General features: G+C 35.0%; 1 protein-coding gene across 1 annotated transcript in view; it reads right to left on the bottom strand.

Moving 5' to 3' along the window:
* Positions 1–16,770, bottom strand: part of LOC129224293 (zinc finger CCCH domain-containing protein 4-like) — a 77,590-nt gene that overhangs the window by 22,770 nt on the left and 38,050 nt on the right. Inside the window, exons 2-3 of the mRNA XM_054858725.1 lie at positions 12,296–12,411; positions 10,473–10,615 (exon numbers count right to left, since the gene is read on the bottom strand). Coding sequence (XP_054714700.1) covers positions 10,473–10,615; positions 12,296–12,411 — 259 coding nt within the window. The remainder of the gene's footprint in view (positions 1–10,472; positions 10,616–12,295; positions 12,412–16,770) is intronic.

Genomic DNA, 16,770 nt, shown 5'->3' with positions numbered 1-16,770 from the left:
TTAAACATCAGTTTTTTAACAGTCCTAAGAATAACAAAAAATTCCATTGTTTTTACAATAAAATAAAACAAATATTTCGGGCTGCGGCGTTTTCCCCTATACAGTTGCACGTTAATATCCCGGAACACAAGCCCCTAAAAATTTCAATGCCGCAGTCTGTGCCACGACACCCCGCGCCATGGTAGTCACCCCGAGTAAAGAATTAATGCGATATTTCTCATGCGCTTTGGTGGTGACCAAATATGGAAGTGAAATGTCTTGTCAGATGCAGATGTTGAATTCGCGCCGTACCTTCCATTTCTGGACAAAACTCGCTAAATTTGGCGACTTTACTAAAAATTTCGGCAATTTTTAAGACATCATATTTCGATAACGTGGTCACGAGGGCACGTAGTTTCAGTGCCATAAACATGTTTTCCAATGCTCTTTCGAATGCCACGAATTTGGAATTTTTTTGAATTTCCTTGATTGTGATGTTTCCTGGTGAGAGCCAAAAATGGCGGCTGCTGAAGATTTTTTGGGTCGCCACTTTTTTCATTGCTTTAAAATTGTTACAATTTTTTTTAAATACATCGATAAAAATGAAGATTAGATCTCATAAAACCAAATTCCCTGGGAAAAAATTGGGAAAAGAAAAATTTTGGGGACACATTTGGAAAATTCCCTGACATTTTTGACTATGTCATTTTCCATGATAATTCCAAGTTTTCCCGGAGCGTACGAACCCTGAACCGAATAGAATGTAGTGGCAACCCATCTAAAACTTTAGGCAGTAGAAAGAAATGCGTTCCCCTCACTGACTCCATGTAAGAAAATCTTCGATCTTTTGGCGCATTTTTCGTTGTGGAAAAAAAAAACGTTCATTTCTCGATCGCAGTTTTTAAGTGCAAACGTCGGTTTAGATAAAAATTTGCAATTTTTTTTCGTGAAATCACAATAAAAACGAAGACTAGATTTCATGGTAGTTAATTCCTTGGGAAAAAAAATGGAAAAAAAAAATTTTGGAGGACAAAATTTGAAAACTCCCTGACTTTTCCCTGACATTTTTGACAGCGTCATTTTCCCTGACAATTCCCGGTTTTCCCGGAATTCCCGGAGCGTACGAACCCTGTTAAACAACTAGATATGTTATAAATACATGCTTATGAAAGTTTATGTCTGCATTTTATATGCACCACACTTGAATATCTTCAAAATCCTCATATATACAATAGCAAATTCACTGATCGAGTAACGCTTCTGCCATCACCAACAATGAAACTCGCCCCATGGCATGATAATCTGATAATATTTTTCGGTAATGTTTGACATACAGGGAAAGGCTTTATTTTGACAAGGCTGAACTGTATTCAGTAACTTAACTGTTTTACTGGTAAGACTCATTTTAGGAGAATGAAGGAACGAAAAAGTGGTCAACAATGAACGCTTTCTACTGGAAATTAGGGTTTATTCACTGAAGTTTGGGTTACAATTTATAAATATCTCCAAACAGGCAATTGCTTTGCCAAATGTAGAAAGAATTTTCACCTGCCATACCATGGCGGGTAGTCCAGAGTTTTTCACAAGGTCCGTTTTTTGTGAAAAATCAAATAATTTTGTGAAAACAGAATAATTTTGTGAAAAATGAAAAAATTCTGCAAAAAAAACAAAAAAAATTTGTGAAAAATGTTTTTTTTTCTTTTTCTTTTTTTTTTCCTTTTTTTTTGTGTGAAAAATAAAATTATTTTGTAAAAACGAGAATTTTAAATTTATAAACATTAATAAATGCGTTGGGGGAGGGGTAGGAGGCTCATGGCGCAAACTGCGGCATTGAAATAATTTGTTGGGAGTTTTGTGGTATTCTTTCTCTTTTCCGGTGCATTTTTGAAGGTTTTCACAGCAACAGGGAGGCATCATTCTTCAGAGGATGGTCAACCTTGATGTATAAGTATCTATATGCATACCGTTCCACATCTTGTTAAATTGCACTATAAATTTTTTCTGAAGATGTTGTATGGAGAGTAAAAACTTGAAATAATTGAAACCAAAATTAATTTAGGCAGCGGTTCAGTATTTAGCTTTTTGGCGCATGAAATTTTTACAGAGCACGGAATTTCGTTTAAAACTTTTAAAATTTGTAATTTTAACAAAAAAAAGTATAAATTTTATTTGCTTACCTCTGAATAAAGCGTAGTAAGCATCAAAAATGCGAAAATATCAATTCCCATAGCGGATGTAAAAAGATTGAAATTTTTGAAGTGAAAGCATTATAAGTATAAAAACGGCATATAAAAGAATTTATTTTAGTAAAATTATCTTCAAATTGCATATTAAAGGTTAGTGATAAACATATTGTTAATGTCTATCGACATAGTTGAACCAAAAATAAAATTAAACCATCGAACCTTCTAGACATTTGAAAGAACGCAGAATTCGGCTTAAACTAATAATTTCACTAAAAATAAAGAAAATTTTCATTTTGTTGCCTCGTAACAAAACTTAGTTAGCATGAAAAATGAGTAAGATTCGATTGTCATACCGGATGCAAAGAAATCGCATTTTTCAAAATGAAGGCATCATAAGTAAAAAACAGCAAATAAAAGAGTTTATTTAAGTAAAACAATTTTAGAATTTCATTTTAATAGGTTTACATGATGAATATTATTAAAAACCACCGACCTTTTCACCGAAAATTCGGAGTAAGAAAAGAAAAAAAAAAGAGGAGGGGAGATTTAACACAATAAACAATACCAGATTCCCGATATTGACATAGGAAAAAATACAGGAATTGCGGTTTATAACCGGTACCCAAGCCCCCCTGTTAGCATAAAAAATTCAAAACTAATATAATTTCTTCTCAAGATAAGATTAAAACATCACACCATAAAGGAGCAAAAATTGCCCAGCTGGTAAAATGTTAGGAATATTTTCCAAGTCCCTGTAAAAGGTTTACTAGACATTTATTTAGCGTTAATGTTAGTTTTTATAGTTGGTAACCATATCTGAAGCAATCACATTTCTTCCCCACCCTATAGCTATTCTATTCGTTACAATACCAAGTTCAATTTGCTGATATGTGTTATTATTGTTTAGATTGAGATCAGAGGGCGAAAGGTGCTGAGGCAGGAATATCAAGCTGCAGACCAAAAAAAAATAACATTTTCAGAGAAATCTATAGCAGCAACATTGTTGCTGGCTATTTTGATTCTGCTGTGATAAATTAAACAGTAAGCATCACAGAAATATGCGGACACTTTTGAAAAATTAGCCATTATTTTGATTTTAGATTTGATTTACAATAAATGATTTGTGTGAAAGATCTGTTTTTGTTGATTAGAATTTTGTGAAGGGTCCGTTTTGGTTGATCGGAATTTTGTGAAGGGTCCATTTTGAGTGATCGTATTTTTGTGAAGGATCCGTTAACGGATCCAAATTTCCTCTGGCCAGACCCCAGGTAATTTTCTAATATTAAAAGAAAAAGAAGAAAGTATGCATGAGCACTATCATGTCGAATTATCTATAAAATATTTGCTTCTCACACAATAAATTCTACCTAAAAAATAAGCGCTATTAAGTGTTATATAATTGGAATTGAGATTCAAACCATGTACCAACTCAGCAAGGGTGCAGTGGTGCCAAAAGGCAGAAAAACGCAGTTCCGAGACAACTTTTCAAGAAAAATATTTCCCTTTCACAAAAGATATGCTTTATAATTTAAATTTTGCATTAACTTTGATTTTCCAGAAAGCATTCATTTTATTTTTTCTTTTCAAGCTCACTTGTCAATCAAGAAAATCAGTCAGCAACCTCTAGCAAAAATCCACTTGGGGCGAGGGGCATAATAGTCCTCACATGGAAAAAACTACAGTATTTGAGTAGGCAATAATGTTAAAACAAATGGATAATTTTAAAACAACCTGATGGGTTTAACCCCCCCCCCCCCCCCTCACAACATCACTGAATGTTATCAGTTTATAATTGGTTAGCTTACAGAAAGCTTTGTCAAAAGTATGCCTGCTAATTAGAGGTGTCCACAAAGGAGGTTTTACTGTATTAAGTTTTCTTCAGGTTGTGAGGTAATGGAATGTCTGAATTTACAGAAAATTTAAAATACTATGCAAACCGAACCAAACGGTATACATTATTACTTGTTATTGTAGTTAAAAACTGTAAAACACAATAATTTAGTTTTTAGTGCTAACACAGTTAATGAATAGCAGTTACTTATGCAGATAAAAAATGTATATGTTTTAAAACGTACAAAAAGCAGAGCTAAACTTTCATCTTTGAGATTGCAACTGCAGTTTTTCTACTGAATGCTTCTCTCGCTTATATCAGGGTTGCCCATCCCCCAAGAGCAATGGCACACAGAAGCGGCATTTCAGCATTTCATTCGGGGGGTCGAGTTTTTAAAATTAAGTATGGAACAAAACACATATTGGCAAACAGCAAGTAATTATGATATTGGGGGACATGGGCATCACGGCCGGGGGGTCCGAGGGGTCCGGACCCCCTCAATAATTGAGAGTTGGACCCCCCCAAAAATTGGAATTTTGGAGGATAAAATCCATTATTTTGGGGAAAATCATTACTGTTTTAATTCCAAAAAAGGACGATAATTCACAGTTACATAACACATAATTTATTACATGAAATGCAGTTGTGAAATGTTTAATTATTATGTAATAAAAACAAAAGGAACTTTGTGACCACAAAAGGAAAGCAACTGTCTTCAATAAAAGCTTAGAAGCAAAAAATTATTGCTGAGGCGGTGTCAGAAGTCTAAACTACCTCACAAGCAGGTCCGTCATTTAGAATTTTTACGGAGCGGGGTGAGGGGCAAAGAGTAAATACTCCATCAAAATTATATTAAAAAAAATTAAAAAAAAAAAAAAACAGGAATAATTTTTATTTTCTCCGTCATTTGCTATGGAAGGAAAGGAATTTCAATGTCATACATTAAGTTGAGGTTAGAAGACGCTTAAGATCCTAAAAAAACTTTTCTGGGTTTCTACAAAACTTCTGCAACAGCAGAAGAAGACCACCTCTTATAACTGATATGTTGCCTTCTCACCCTTTTTTTAGAAGTTTCCCCTCCAATTTCATTTCAATGATAAAAAGAAGAAAAACTTTCAGTCGTAAAAATGGACAAGTAAATGATAGATGAGGATATACAATAAAAGTGAAAAGAAAATATTTCTTTTTTTTTTTCCAAAATGCAATCTTGAAGTATTATTTTAGTCCAGTCAATATATACATTTTACCTTGCAAAAAATGGGGTCAAAGATTTTATTTTTTTAATTTGTACACATTGGTGCCGACATGGAAAAACCAAGTTATCCAACACGAAAGACCCCGGGAAAACTTTTGGGGGCCGAAAAACCACAAAAATTTATGACTTTTTTTGTTTTTTCCAAAATATCTCCGAAATGGTTCAACTTAGAAAAAAGTTTTAAATGTAAGGTTTAAAGAACATAAAATTTCCTACAACTTTTGTATTTACAACTTTTTTGTAGCACAAATAACAAGCTTGCTATAGCTCTTTGAAAATAGGCAGTTTTCCTCCACTCCGAAAAAAAAAGCTTTCACACCGAAAGCAAGGCGTCATAATTATTAGAACTTGAATAGAAACTTTAGTTTCAGAGAGTTTATCGACAGTTAGAGTAGTTTGAGTTTCTTGCTCCACACCCCCCCCCCCCCCCTCAAGACACAGAGTAGCATTTCTGGCAGACAGATTAGTTCCCACTAGACTCCAAAAACAAACGATGTATTATGAAACTGAAATACATATATACACATTTATTTAAAGCACATACGACGATGCAATAATTTTAAAAAAAACCTTCCCCACTGCTCACGAACTAACTTTTCTGATCTGACAGAGGTAGTCTTCATCAGACTCCAATAACATATGATTTATATTGCAGTTTGTAATTGAATTACGTAATCTTCTCATTCATTTAAAGCACATAATTCGTACCATCTATTCTATTACAAGTGAAAATGCAATATTCGAAAATATAAATGTAAATGAATAAATATTAGGGTGATAATAAGCAAACAATAGACATAATAATGCATAAATAAAGGTACAATAGCAATACGTAATGAACACTTTGAAAAAATTCTGCAGAAACTGACTTTTTGAGACCTGAAAAACTCAAAAGAATTACCCTTCAAAATGAAAATCCAACTGCAGAAGCTTAATACAGATTAATTACAGACAGAATAATACAGAATAATACAGATCTAAATTACAGAGAGATTCATTCGACCTTAAAGCAAATAGAGAAAGGACAACAAAATACGCTGTTTATCTTCTTCGAAGCCGTTTTGAAGGTCCAGGTTCTCCCGGTTCAGAATCTGTAGGGGGTAGAAAGAAGCTGTGGTCCTTTAATTATTCATCTCCTTATTGCGGTAATTCCAAAAGCTCCTGGAACAAATCATCTTCTTCAGCAGTCTCATCCAAAGATGAAATTTCTGCAACATTTTTACAATTTGTGCCACTGCAGTGTTTGCACGTGCTGGAGCATTTTAAACCTGCCTTATGACAAGAACAGGCTCTAGTGCAATTTTTCTTGCAGGTACAAGGTACAATTTTCAAAAGATTCTGAGTAACTGAATCTCTTTTCGTGTCAACATGCATTAGATCTTGCGTTTTGCGTTCCCAACCCCACTTCTCTGGATCAATTATGTTGCTCAACTAACTTTGAATTTGGTGGTAAAACCGATATGAGTGATAACGTCCCCCCCCCTCTCCGCACGTTGGAGGTAGCCCTTCAAGATTTATCTTAGCCCTGTACTAGTTTTATAAAAACATTAAATTGCAAAGTATCCAAAGATAGGTTCAAACACTTTACGTCACCTTTGTATAATATTTACAAAATGTTTTCTCCGGCTGCAGCTAAGGCATCACGATGACAGATTGGGTCCCTAAATTCTTCAATAGCTTCCTTAATTTCAGGAGTTTTTTCTTTTTTGACTATTTTGTACAACTTAATTTTGCCTTGGCCAAAGATTGCCGAAATCGTATCACACCCACTAAATGCATGGATGAAAAGAATATTGCTGGGGTCAAACTTAAAAGATTTAGTGGGGAAAAAAACAAATCACAAGTACTCCCTCTTCCAGGTTTTAAAAGGAACAAGTTGCTGAAAGGCTGTCCTAAAGCTGTCATCAGCACCAACAGATTTATATCCTCTAGCCCACTATAACAAACTTTTCAATTTATTTTGCCTTTGAAAGAGCAATAAGTAAGTAGGCATCATCTTGAGTCTGCCTGACTTCAATCTCACACTCTTCGAAATATGTCTCAAGAAGTTGAATAAGACGATTCTTGTTGTTAAAATTTGCCAGAAATCTTTCTTGAGGAATTTAGTTAACATGTTAGGTTCAACCATTACTTCAAGGGAAGAGATTGATTGCTCCTTGATATAGCATTTTTGACAGGCAGTGTGAATTGTCACTTCTTTTAAGAACTTCAAAAGAACGCTGATGTTCTTCATTTTGCCGTTTTGCGCTGCATCTTTGAAGATTTTATCTTCCCTTTTCCTTCACAATCTTTATTTCGCATTCACGCAAACTGATTTCGCAAATAATAATAATAATAATAATAATAATAATAATAATAATAATAATAAAACACCTTGGTCAGGCGTATTCATTTCTAGGGAAAAAAATTGTAATACAGAACACACTACAGTAAAACCCCTCTAAAGCGGACACTAACGGGACAATATTTTTTGTCCGGTGTAGATGGGTGTCCGCAGGACAGGGGTTTGATAATGTTATTTGCCTTGAAATCGGGGAATTAAAAATTGTCCGCATAAGAAAGGTGTCCGCATTTGAGGGGTGTCCGTTAGGAGGGGTTTTACTGTAATTGATAAAACATACTCTGGCTCAAACGCTGAAGTGACCAACATAAGTAGCTATTGAGTCGTTTCATCTCATTTGGAGAAAAAAAAAGGGGGGATGGAATGGGGGTGTTTTGTTTAAGTTAAAGGGAACGGAGGCATTTACCCTCAGTTATGAAAGACAAATGTTTTCCAAGGTCAGACTGCCGGCGTTTCTCCTTTTTTCCTCCGTTATCCGATGCGCTTTCACGCACTTCGCTGAGGGGGTTCAGAAAAAGTGTGACTTTCAAGAAGCTGTAACTCGCTTGCTTTTCATGCTACAAAAATGTTGTAATGACAAAAGTTGAAGGAAATTTAATCCTCTTTAACATTTGCATTGGAAGTTTTTTTGTAATTTTAATCATTTTTGAGATATTTTTAAAATATCACAAAAAGTCACAATTTTTGGGGGGTTTTCGGCCCCCAAAACTTCTCCCGAGGTCTTTCGTGTTGGATAACTTGGTTTTTTCATATTGGCACTAGTATACACAAATTTAAAAAATAAAATCTTTGACCCCATTTTTTGTAAGGGAAGCCCGTTTTTTTCTACCTATTGACTGGACTATTTAGGAACATCGAGATTCTGGATTATGAAATTACATTATCAACATGACCTACAATCGTGTTTTTAAAACTTCGATTAAAACTCAATCTCTCTCCTCCTTCCTAAACATCACCAATAATCGTCTAAAACTGCGTTTATAGAACAATAGTTTCGAAAATTTTCTGGAAGAGAATCCCGCGCATCCCCCACTTCGGGGTCAATATTATGCTACAGTAGGTTAACTCGACTCAAAATATAGAAAAAACGGTTAAGTCATGTAACGTTAACGCTTCATTAAAATATCTTAGAAAAAATTCGCTACAGAGAAATAACACACAGTTGCTAATCAAGGTGTTTCAGTTTATAAGATTATGTATTAAATGATAAAGTTAATCCATTTTTACTGTACATGCTTTTTTTTATGCAATTTGAAATTAGCAGTTTTAAAGTTGGTCCCCACAATAAATTTTATTCGACGACGCCATTGTTGGGAGAAATTGCATAGTTAAAGAGCCCACAGAAAAGATATTTGTTGATGTGAGATAATTTTTTCAAAAATAGTATGTATTTTTAAACAATATCTATGAAAGCATTCTATGCATTGAACAGCTGAAATGTGTTTCTAGCAGATGAAAGTGATGAACACTTACTAAATAGACACACTCAAAATATGAGCGTAACAATCAATGTAAAATACCAAGGCATTTTCTTGTGAAAATCGTACAGACACACCACTCATAGGGCACTGGAGGGCTCTGTTAGCACAGAGCACACAAGAACGAGACATTTACCCTATATAAGGAAATCACGTCTTTAGTTAAAATTAACTATGATTCTTCAGTTTTTTCTGTTCGTAAAAGACCGGTAAAGGCTTGATGAATTTTTAATAATTAAAAAAATGGAAAAAAACTTGCTTGTGTCTGAAAATGTGTTGAGTTTCATCAATCATTACGGAGAACCAGCAAGATTGGCTTTCTTGAACATTGACTTGTGATTTATGTAAATTGAATTTGCTCATTTTTTATCATTCCTCTCAGAAATTGGGGGGTGCGACCGCCCCCTCTCGATCCCCCTATTTGCCACCCCTGATGGCACACCCTCCTTGAAAGATAAGGACTCTTCTTAAGAACAAGAGCTCTCAAAATGAGATAAAAACTCATCTAAATTTAAGCTCCAGCTTATATGTCTTTTTCCCGGTGAGCCCTTGACAAATGGGGCATTTATAGTGTTTCCTGCCAGTGCAAATTGGCCTACATTGGGCAGACTCGACGATACCTCAAATTCCGGATAAAAGAACACGAAAACTACGTCAAAAAACAGGATCTCAAACGCTCCTCTATTGCTCAACATTGTTGGTCTTGTGGCCATAATTTTATTTTTTCTTCCGCCAAGGTTATTCACGAGTGTTCGTCCATTCATGATTTAGATTTTTGGGAGTCATATTACATATGGAAAAATGCTAATTTAATCGTCAATGATTTGTCTAGCACTCCCCCTTTTCCTAATGTTTGGAAGTCTGTTATTTGATTTATTTTTTGTCCGTGACGTGTTCTCCTGAGTGCAACTGTCCTCTGTAGTTCTGACGTAACCTTGACGTCATCGTTTCCGGTACTGCTCTCATATCTTTTACAACTCGTCTCTCATTCCAATGTTCGCCTCGACTGTGTTTTAGTCGGGTTGAACTTGTCTTCGTTTTTAATTGCACTGATGATGGCATTTGTATTTTAGAGTGCCGAAACAGCTGTTTGCTGGTTTTTTAACCTTTTTTCATTTTGAATTTGTACTTTATATACGTTGTTATATTTTATTCACCTTGAACAAGTGTTACAATAGTGACAAATGGTTGACAATAACAACATAATTTTAAAAATTTAGAATATTCATTTTAAAAGTTGTGATTTTTTTCATTGATATAACATACACAGTGTGGGATGAAGATATGACATGACTTTTCAAGCCTGATATTTCATAAAAACTATTTTAGAATAAAAGAAGAAACAAATCCTGTACAATAGTACAACGCTCAAACGTTTTCCAGTAAGAGAGCAAAGACTCACCCCAAGTTTTCTGGGAGAGAGGGTCTTGGGCACACCAGGAGGGGATGGATTCTTCATCAAGGCATTTTCACTTTTCTTGCTCAGGCTAGCAATTTGTTCAATGCTCTGAACGAAGCTCTGGCCCAAAGCCTCCATCATGGAACCTGCGAGACAGAACACAATTAATATTCTTGGACATATTTAGCCTTCCTTTTTTCCATTTGACATTGCAGAATTTATTACTTGAGCTTTTCATTCATTAATATTTACTATTTTATGTTGAAATTGAGATCTTTGCACCGGTAATTTACTTTTAGAACAAGTAAGATACAAAATAATAACAATGAAAATAAGTAAAGAAAGACAAATAATGATACAGTAAAACCTGTAAAGTTGACCACCTGTCTAAGTTGACTGCTATTTTCAGGCACAGAATTAGATCTACATCATATATTTCAACCTCTATAAGTTGACCACCAAAGTAGTGCACTGCAAGTGGTCAACTTACACAGGTTTCACTTTAATACAAAAAAAAAAGATTTTGTGGTTTAATAACTTTTCCAGATGACAACGACACAACTTCTGTTATATAAGAAAGTTTTGCTACTACACTGACTAATTAATCAAATGAAATACCCCCCCCCCCCCCACCACCAAATACAACAGTAGTATTTATTTTAAAAACCAGAATATTCACCAACCCATATTCAGGGGTGCCCCCCCCCTTAAATATTGCAAAGACCCTTCCCCAAAAAATGAGAAAAATACCCTTCAACCCCCCCCCCATAAACATTTCAATTCCGCAGTCTGCGCCAAGGTGAGTACACCTTTTACCAGTACCCTTGACATACTGGTAAAAATATATGCTATCAGAGAAGTGAATGCTGTAAGGTCCAGTAGTGTAACTAGGGGTTGGCAGGAGTGGCTCTCGCATTTCGACTGATTAAAAAAAATTTAAGAGTTTTTTTTTTTCTTTTATCATAAAATTTGAAAAATGCTTCAAAAAAGTTTTTAAAAAAATGCACAAGGCAGAAATTAGAAAAGTTATGTATAATAATGGTAAGTAACAAAAAATTGAAAAAAAAAAACATTTAGAAAAAAGGGGAGGAATTAAAAAATATATATATAAACAAAGCCAAAGAAAAAGAAAGGTTGCTTTGAGATTGAACTCATCCAGCATTAGAAATCTCCAAGTATGAAGTACCAGAACTACAAAGCAACACCAAATGGATAGTTAGGCTCTAAACAAATGAGTCGACAAATTGATTTGTCGAGACAGGCTTGTAGTTGTAAAAGGAGTTCAGTCCATATGGAAAAACAGTGCGAAAGTTTAGCATTTGGTGTTGCTTTGTAGTTCTGGTACTTCATACTTTGAGATTTCCAATGCTGATGAGTTCAATCTCAAAGCAGCCTTTCTTTTTCTTTGGCTTTGTTTATATATATATATATATTTTTTTTAATTTTTTGTTACTTCATTGAAAATAATTCTAAAAAAGAAAATGAGAAAAAAATTGTAATGCTGCCTCCTATTTGTCGAATTAATTGATCAAAGATGTTCCAAAAAAAATGAGAGGTTGCAATTTCTTTAGTTCGCCAGGAGCGCTACAAACCATAGTTATGCTACTGGTAAGGTCTGCACTTAGTGCATGTAAGAACAAGATCACTCCCTCCTCAGGACAACCGCTGTAATATTTATTTTAGAAGACAAAAGATTAAATCTACCGTATGTCTTGACTTCTTTCATTTTTATGTGTATTATCAAGTAAAAAACTCATGCATGAAGGGACTGTTCCAATGGAAAACGAAAATGCAAATTTAGCAACATTTTCACAAAAAGCGCTTACTGTTAGAGAAATCTTTCTTTTCCTCTTTTTTTTCTTCTTCTCCCTCCGAATCCAATATTTCTCCATCCTCCAGATCCACTTCCTCATCTGTGCTGCTGGAAGAACTGTTCCCATTGCTGTAAAATGAGAATAAAAATCAATTGCAATTTCTTCACATGAATCAACCGTACATCATTCTCTTACTGCAATAGCTCAAAGGGTTTCTTTTAAAATATTAGAATTTTCGAATTCTCCCAGGGCACTCAATGTACATACTCAATGTAAATAATGCCAAAAAAACACGAAAAACCACCCCACTTGCGTGCAAATACATTGAGCACCCAAAGCCAGGGGAGGATAATTGACCCCCCCCCCCCACTTAAATAATGGGTCTGTTAGGACAAAATCAAAAAGAGAAAAATACAAACAATTGTTCTGCCCACAAACAGATCTACTCTTGTCCTTTATCAAGGTATTCTATATTTTTATCCCCATACACAGATCAGACTCTTATTCTGCATTTATTTTACTTCTTAAATAACTTTCCTAAGTGATAATTATTACATTAGGAAAGTGCATTTCAAAATACAGTAAAACCCCTCTCATGTGCAGACACTAACAGGGAAAATTTTTTGTCCGTAATATAGGGGTGTACGCAGGGCAGGGGTTTAATTAATGTTATTTGCCTAGGAATCGGGGAATTAAAAATTGTCCGCATAAAGGGGGGGGGTCCGCTTTTGAGGGGTATCCATTAGGAGGGGTTTTACTGTATTTTAAACTTCAAACATGCCTCCAAAAAAGTGCGGCCCTTTTGCCTCACACACGCTTGAAAGAGTATTCTTTTTTTTTTTTTTTTTTTTGAACATATAATTTTAAACATTTCATAAAACAAGAAAAATCCAAAAAAAATCCATAAATAAATTATTTTTGCACCCCCCCCCCCCTTTTTTTTTCTTTCAAACTAAAAAAAAACTATTTTGATCATTTCCAATGGCAAATGATGTACAGTAGAAGTTAGAAGAATGTAGTAGAGAGAGGATAATATAATCCATCTAACTGACGCGCCTAAAAAAAGAACACACACTGCAAACTTGTTGCCACGGTCCTTTCTTTTTTTCGCTCTTGGTTGCAGGTGACGCCATTGAAATGCAGTTCGAATTGAGAAGCGCTTTCAAATGTCTGTGCTCATGGGATAGGATCTTGGCTCGTCAGTTCAATTTTTTGCGGGAGGGGGGGGGGGGTACTCAATGCATATTTTTAAAAAAATGCAAGTGCAGAAACACATACATTTAAACCTGTTTGTAAAAAATGGGGGGGGGGGCGCTACACTTTCGTTGTTTTATAGGCGACATACAGGAATGAAAGTTAGAATTATGAAGACGGAAATTTTTAAAACAAAAAAGAAGCGGCAAATTTTGTTTAAAAGTAAATAAAAGGATTGAAAAACGGAACTCAATAATGCCTGAAAAAGAAAACTCCTTTCCTAGCAAAAAAATTCAAAGTAAAAATTTTTACAAATGTCAACACACTGAAGGGGGAAAAAATGCTTAAGGAAATCAATTTATAAAAAGTCACTTCATTTTAATTTTATTTAAAAGCAATTTATTTTTCATGATACGGTAATGATTGTTAGTTTTCTCTTCTTTGGTAACTTTATACAAATAATAATAATAATAATAATAATACCGCAAATTCCTTTTCCTAGACTCCACTCATTCACCTTGTATTTTGTTTACTTATAAATTTTATCCCATTCCGTCTGACTCCCTCTCGATATAATAATAAAAAAAAAATCCGTCAAAAGACTGAAAACTTTCACCCTGGATCTATAACAGTAGCATCCCTACGGGGGAGGGGGGAAGGCGGTTCACCCCAGATGACCCAAATCTATAGTGTAACACCTAAAGTGGATTCAAGAGATTTAAAAATAGTACATGTAAATGCCTTGATTTTGAAGTTTCGCTGTATGTATCTTAAATTACATTTAATTTATCCACTTTCAACGAAATTAAAGCATAATATTTCCGGGGGGGGGGGGTTACATATGCGTCTAGGGCAAATTTTGCATAATTTTTACTTGTTTCTGAAAACTGTACAAGCGTCATGTTTACATAAGACATCACAACTTTTTTCTTCTTCTTTTCGCGAGGGGGGGAAGGAGCAAACGGCCGCAAATGACTGCCCCCGGTCGCGGGTGACATCTATGCTAAAAACGCCACTGCCTATAATTTTAATCCTCTTGATCATAATAATTAAACAAACGAATTTTCATCCTCCCAAAAACGTCACAAATTCGGCCGATATTTTCATGTGCTGATTCATTGAATTTGCAAGCTTGCAAAAGCTGTTTCATTACATAATTCGCCATTAAACGAATGTTTTAGTTCTATCATCGACAACTGTATCATTTTGCTATGTGGTGTCTTTTAAGTACGTCCAACTCTAATAGATAAGAAAGAATTAATATATATATATATATATGTGTGTGTGTGTGTGTGTGAGCGCAAAATTTAACATGTATTAAATTGGGGGGGGGGTCCGTTTTTTTTTTTTTTTTTTAATTTCGTTTCTCTTTCTCTTCTATTTGTTTTTTCCCCCTGATATCGTTGCTTCAGTGGAGGGGGGAATATTTGGGGGAATTCACTTTGGGGTTCAGGCGAACTCTCCAAAACAAAAAGTGGTTTGAAACCAATTTCCATTGCATTTGCAACATTTTTATAATGTATATTTTTTGAAAAAGAAAAAAACAATGCCGTGGAGCAACGCTCCCTCCCCCCCCCCCCTTTCGCCACAACTACAGCACTTCTGAAATCGATAAAATTCAAAAGATAATGATAATAAAGCTTCTTTAGTGATTTGAACCGCCAGGAGGGGGAGGGAGGGGAGTCATCTTTCGCCTTTCGATTAGAAATCGCAGACTAGCTGTTAATGCTACTTATTTTGTTCCGGCAACCATAGCTTTTTAAATGTAAATTAAATCTTCGTTTTGAAAGAGACAAAAAAATCGTTTCGGCCCAATATTCTGATCGCTCACATGAACGACCGTCTACTTACAATATATTCTCCAAAACAGACATGCAGGTAATACTCATCGCAATGCCCAAATTTCTACCGGAATTAAACTTCACAAATGCCTTCAATTCTAAAGAAAATTTTTATGGAATGGATTAATTTAAAGATGGAAAAAGAGCAAAAAAATTGAGAAACCCACAGAATTCGCCACTTTGTAAAAGATTGAAAATGGCACGTTATAGCTGATAAGCATAAGCGTGAGACATCAGTGACGAACATGATAAGAGCGGAAGTGTCGAGGAATAATAAGAATGCTGTTAAGAATAACCGCTAACACGACCTCTTTTGTCATCCAGTGGCGCCGCAAGGGAGGGGGGGGGGGTCAAATCAATCCCATCTTAGATCATTGAGTCAATGGTCTAAGAACCCATAACCAGGGGTGCTCATCCCTCCAAGAGCAAGGACGCATCCCCGAATACCACGAAGACCGAAGGCCCTCCCCCCTCCAAAAGAGAGAAAATTCCCCTCAAAACACCCCCCTAAAAATTTTACTGGCGCCCCCCCCCCCCCAGTTGTGCATTCTGCCTCACCACAGAACCCTTGAACTTAATACATATTGTCAATCCTAATACTGATACGGTCGTTCATGACAGTTGCACCCCCCCCCCCCCCTCCCAGACTGTAAATTCTGCCAGAGCGAATGGGGTGTATCCCTGGCATTTTAAGGATCCAAACTATTTTTTATACATAATTAAGATTTTATATGCATATATAATAGGGTTTAAGAGAACTGTTGCTCTCCTCTTCATTTGCCAAAATTTGAGGTTTTGTCCTTTTTCATATTCAATTCTTCAATTCAGAAGAAAAAAATTCTCTCGGTATTTTTCCTGAAAAAAACTTTCTGAATAGAAATTGGAGAGGAATTACCATTAATAAAGCATCAATGCAGCATCATTAAAAGTACTGTGGTTTTAGGAATGGCCATTTTGAATGTCTGTTGAAAAAAATTACGGTAAATAATTTTCAAGTTTTTCTTACACGGATTAGGCGGCTATTCGACGCCTTGCGGTTATTGTTTTTAATTAAATTTTAAATGTCATTGTAAGAAAAAAAAACGATGCATCTGATTGATATTTAATTCAGACAACATGAACTGAATTTTCCTGAAAAAAAAAATTAATTAAATCAATGAAATGAAATAAAATTTAACTACATATTACTTTCGAGAGAAGGGAGTAGGACTTTAAACGAAAAATTGCACAGGGCGTCGTAGATCGTAAATCGGTTTTAAACTCCATATTCATTTAATTTCCAATATTCATTCAATCAATTAACTGCTCCAGCTTTCTATTAAAGTGTGCGACAACCCAAAAAATTTACACCTTTCAAACAAAAAATAAAAGCTTACATAATGAAGTCTAGAAAAGAAAAACAAGGGTCCGGTTTGAATATTAAACTCAAAAAGAAGGTCTTTACTTTTTTAT

This window comes from Uloborus diversus, chromosome 6, assembly GCF_026930045.1.
Source record: "Uloborus diversus isolate 005 chromosome 6, Udiv.v.3.1, whole genome shotgun sequence".
Lineage (NCBI taxonomy): Eukaryota > Metazoa > Arthropoda > Arachnida > Araneae > Uloboridae > Uloborus > Uloborus diversus.
This window is presented reverse-complemented; position numbering and strand designations above follow the sequence as displayed.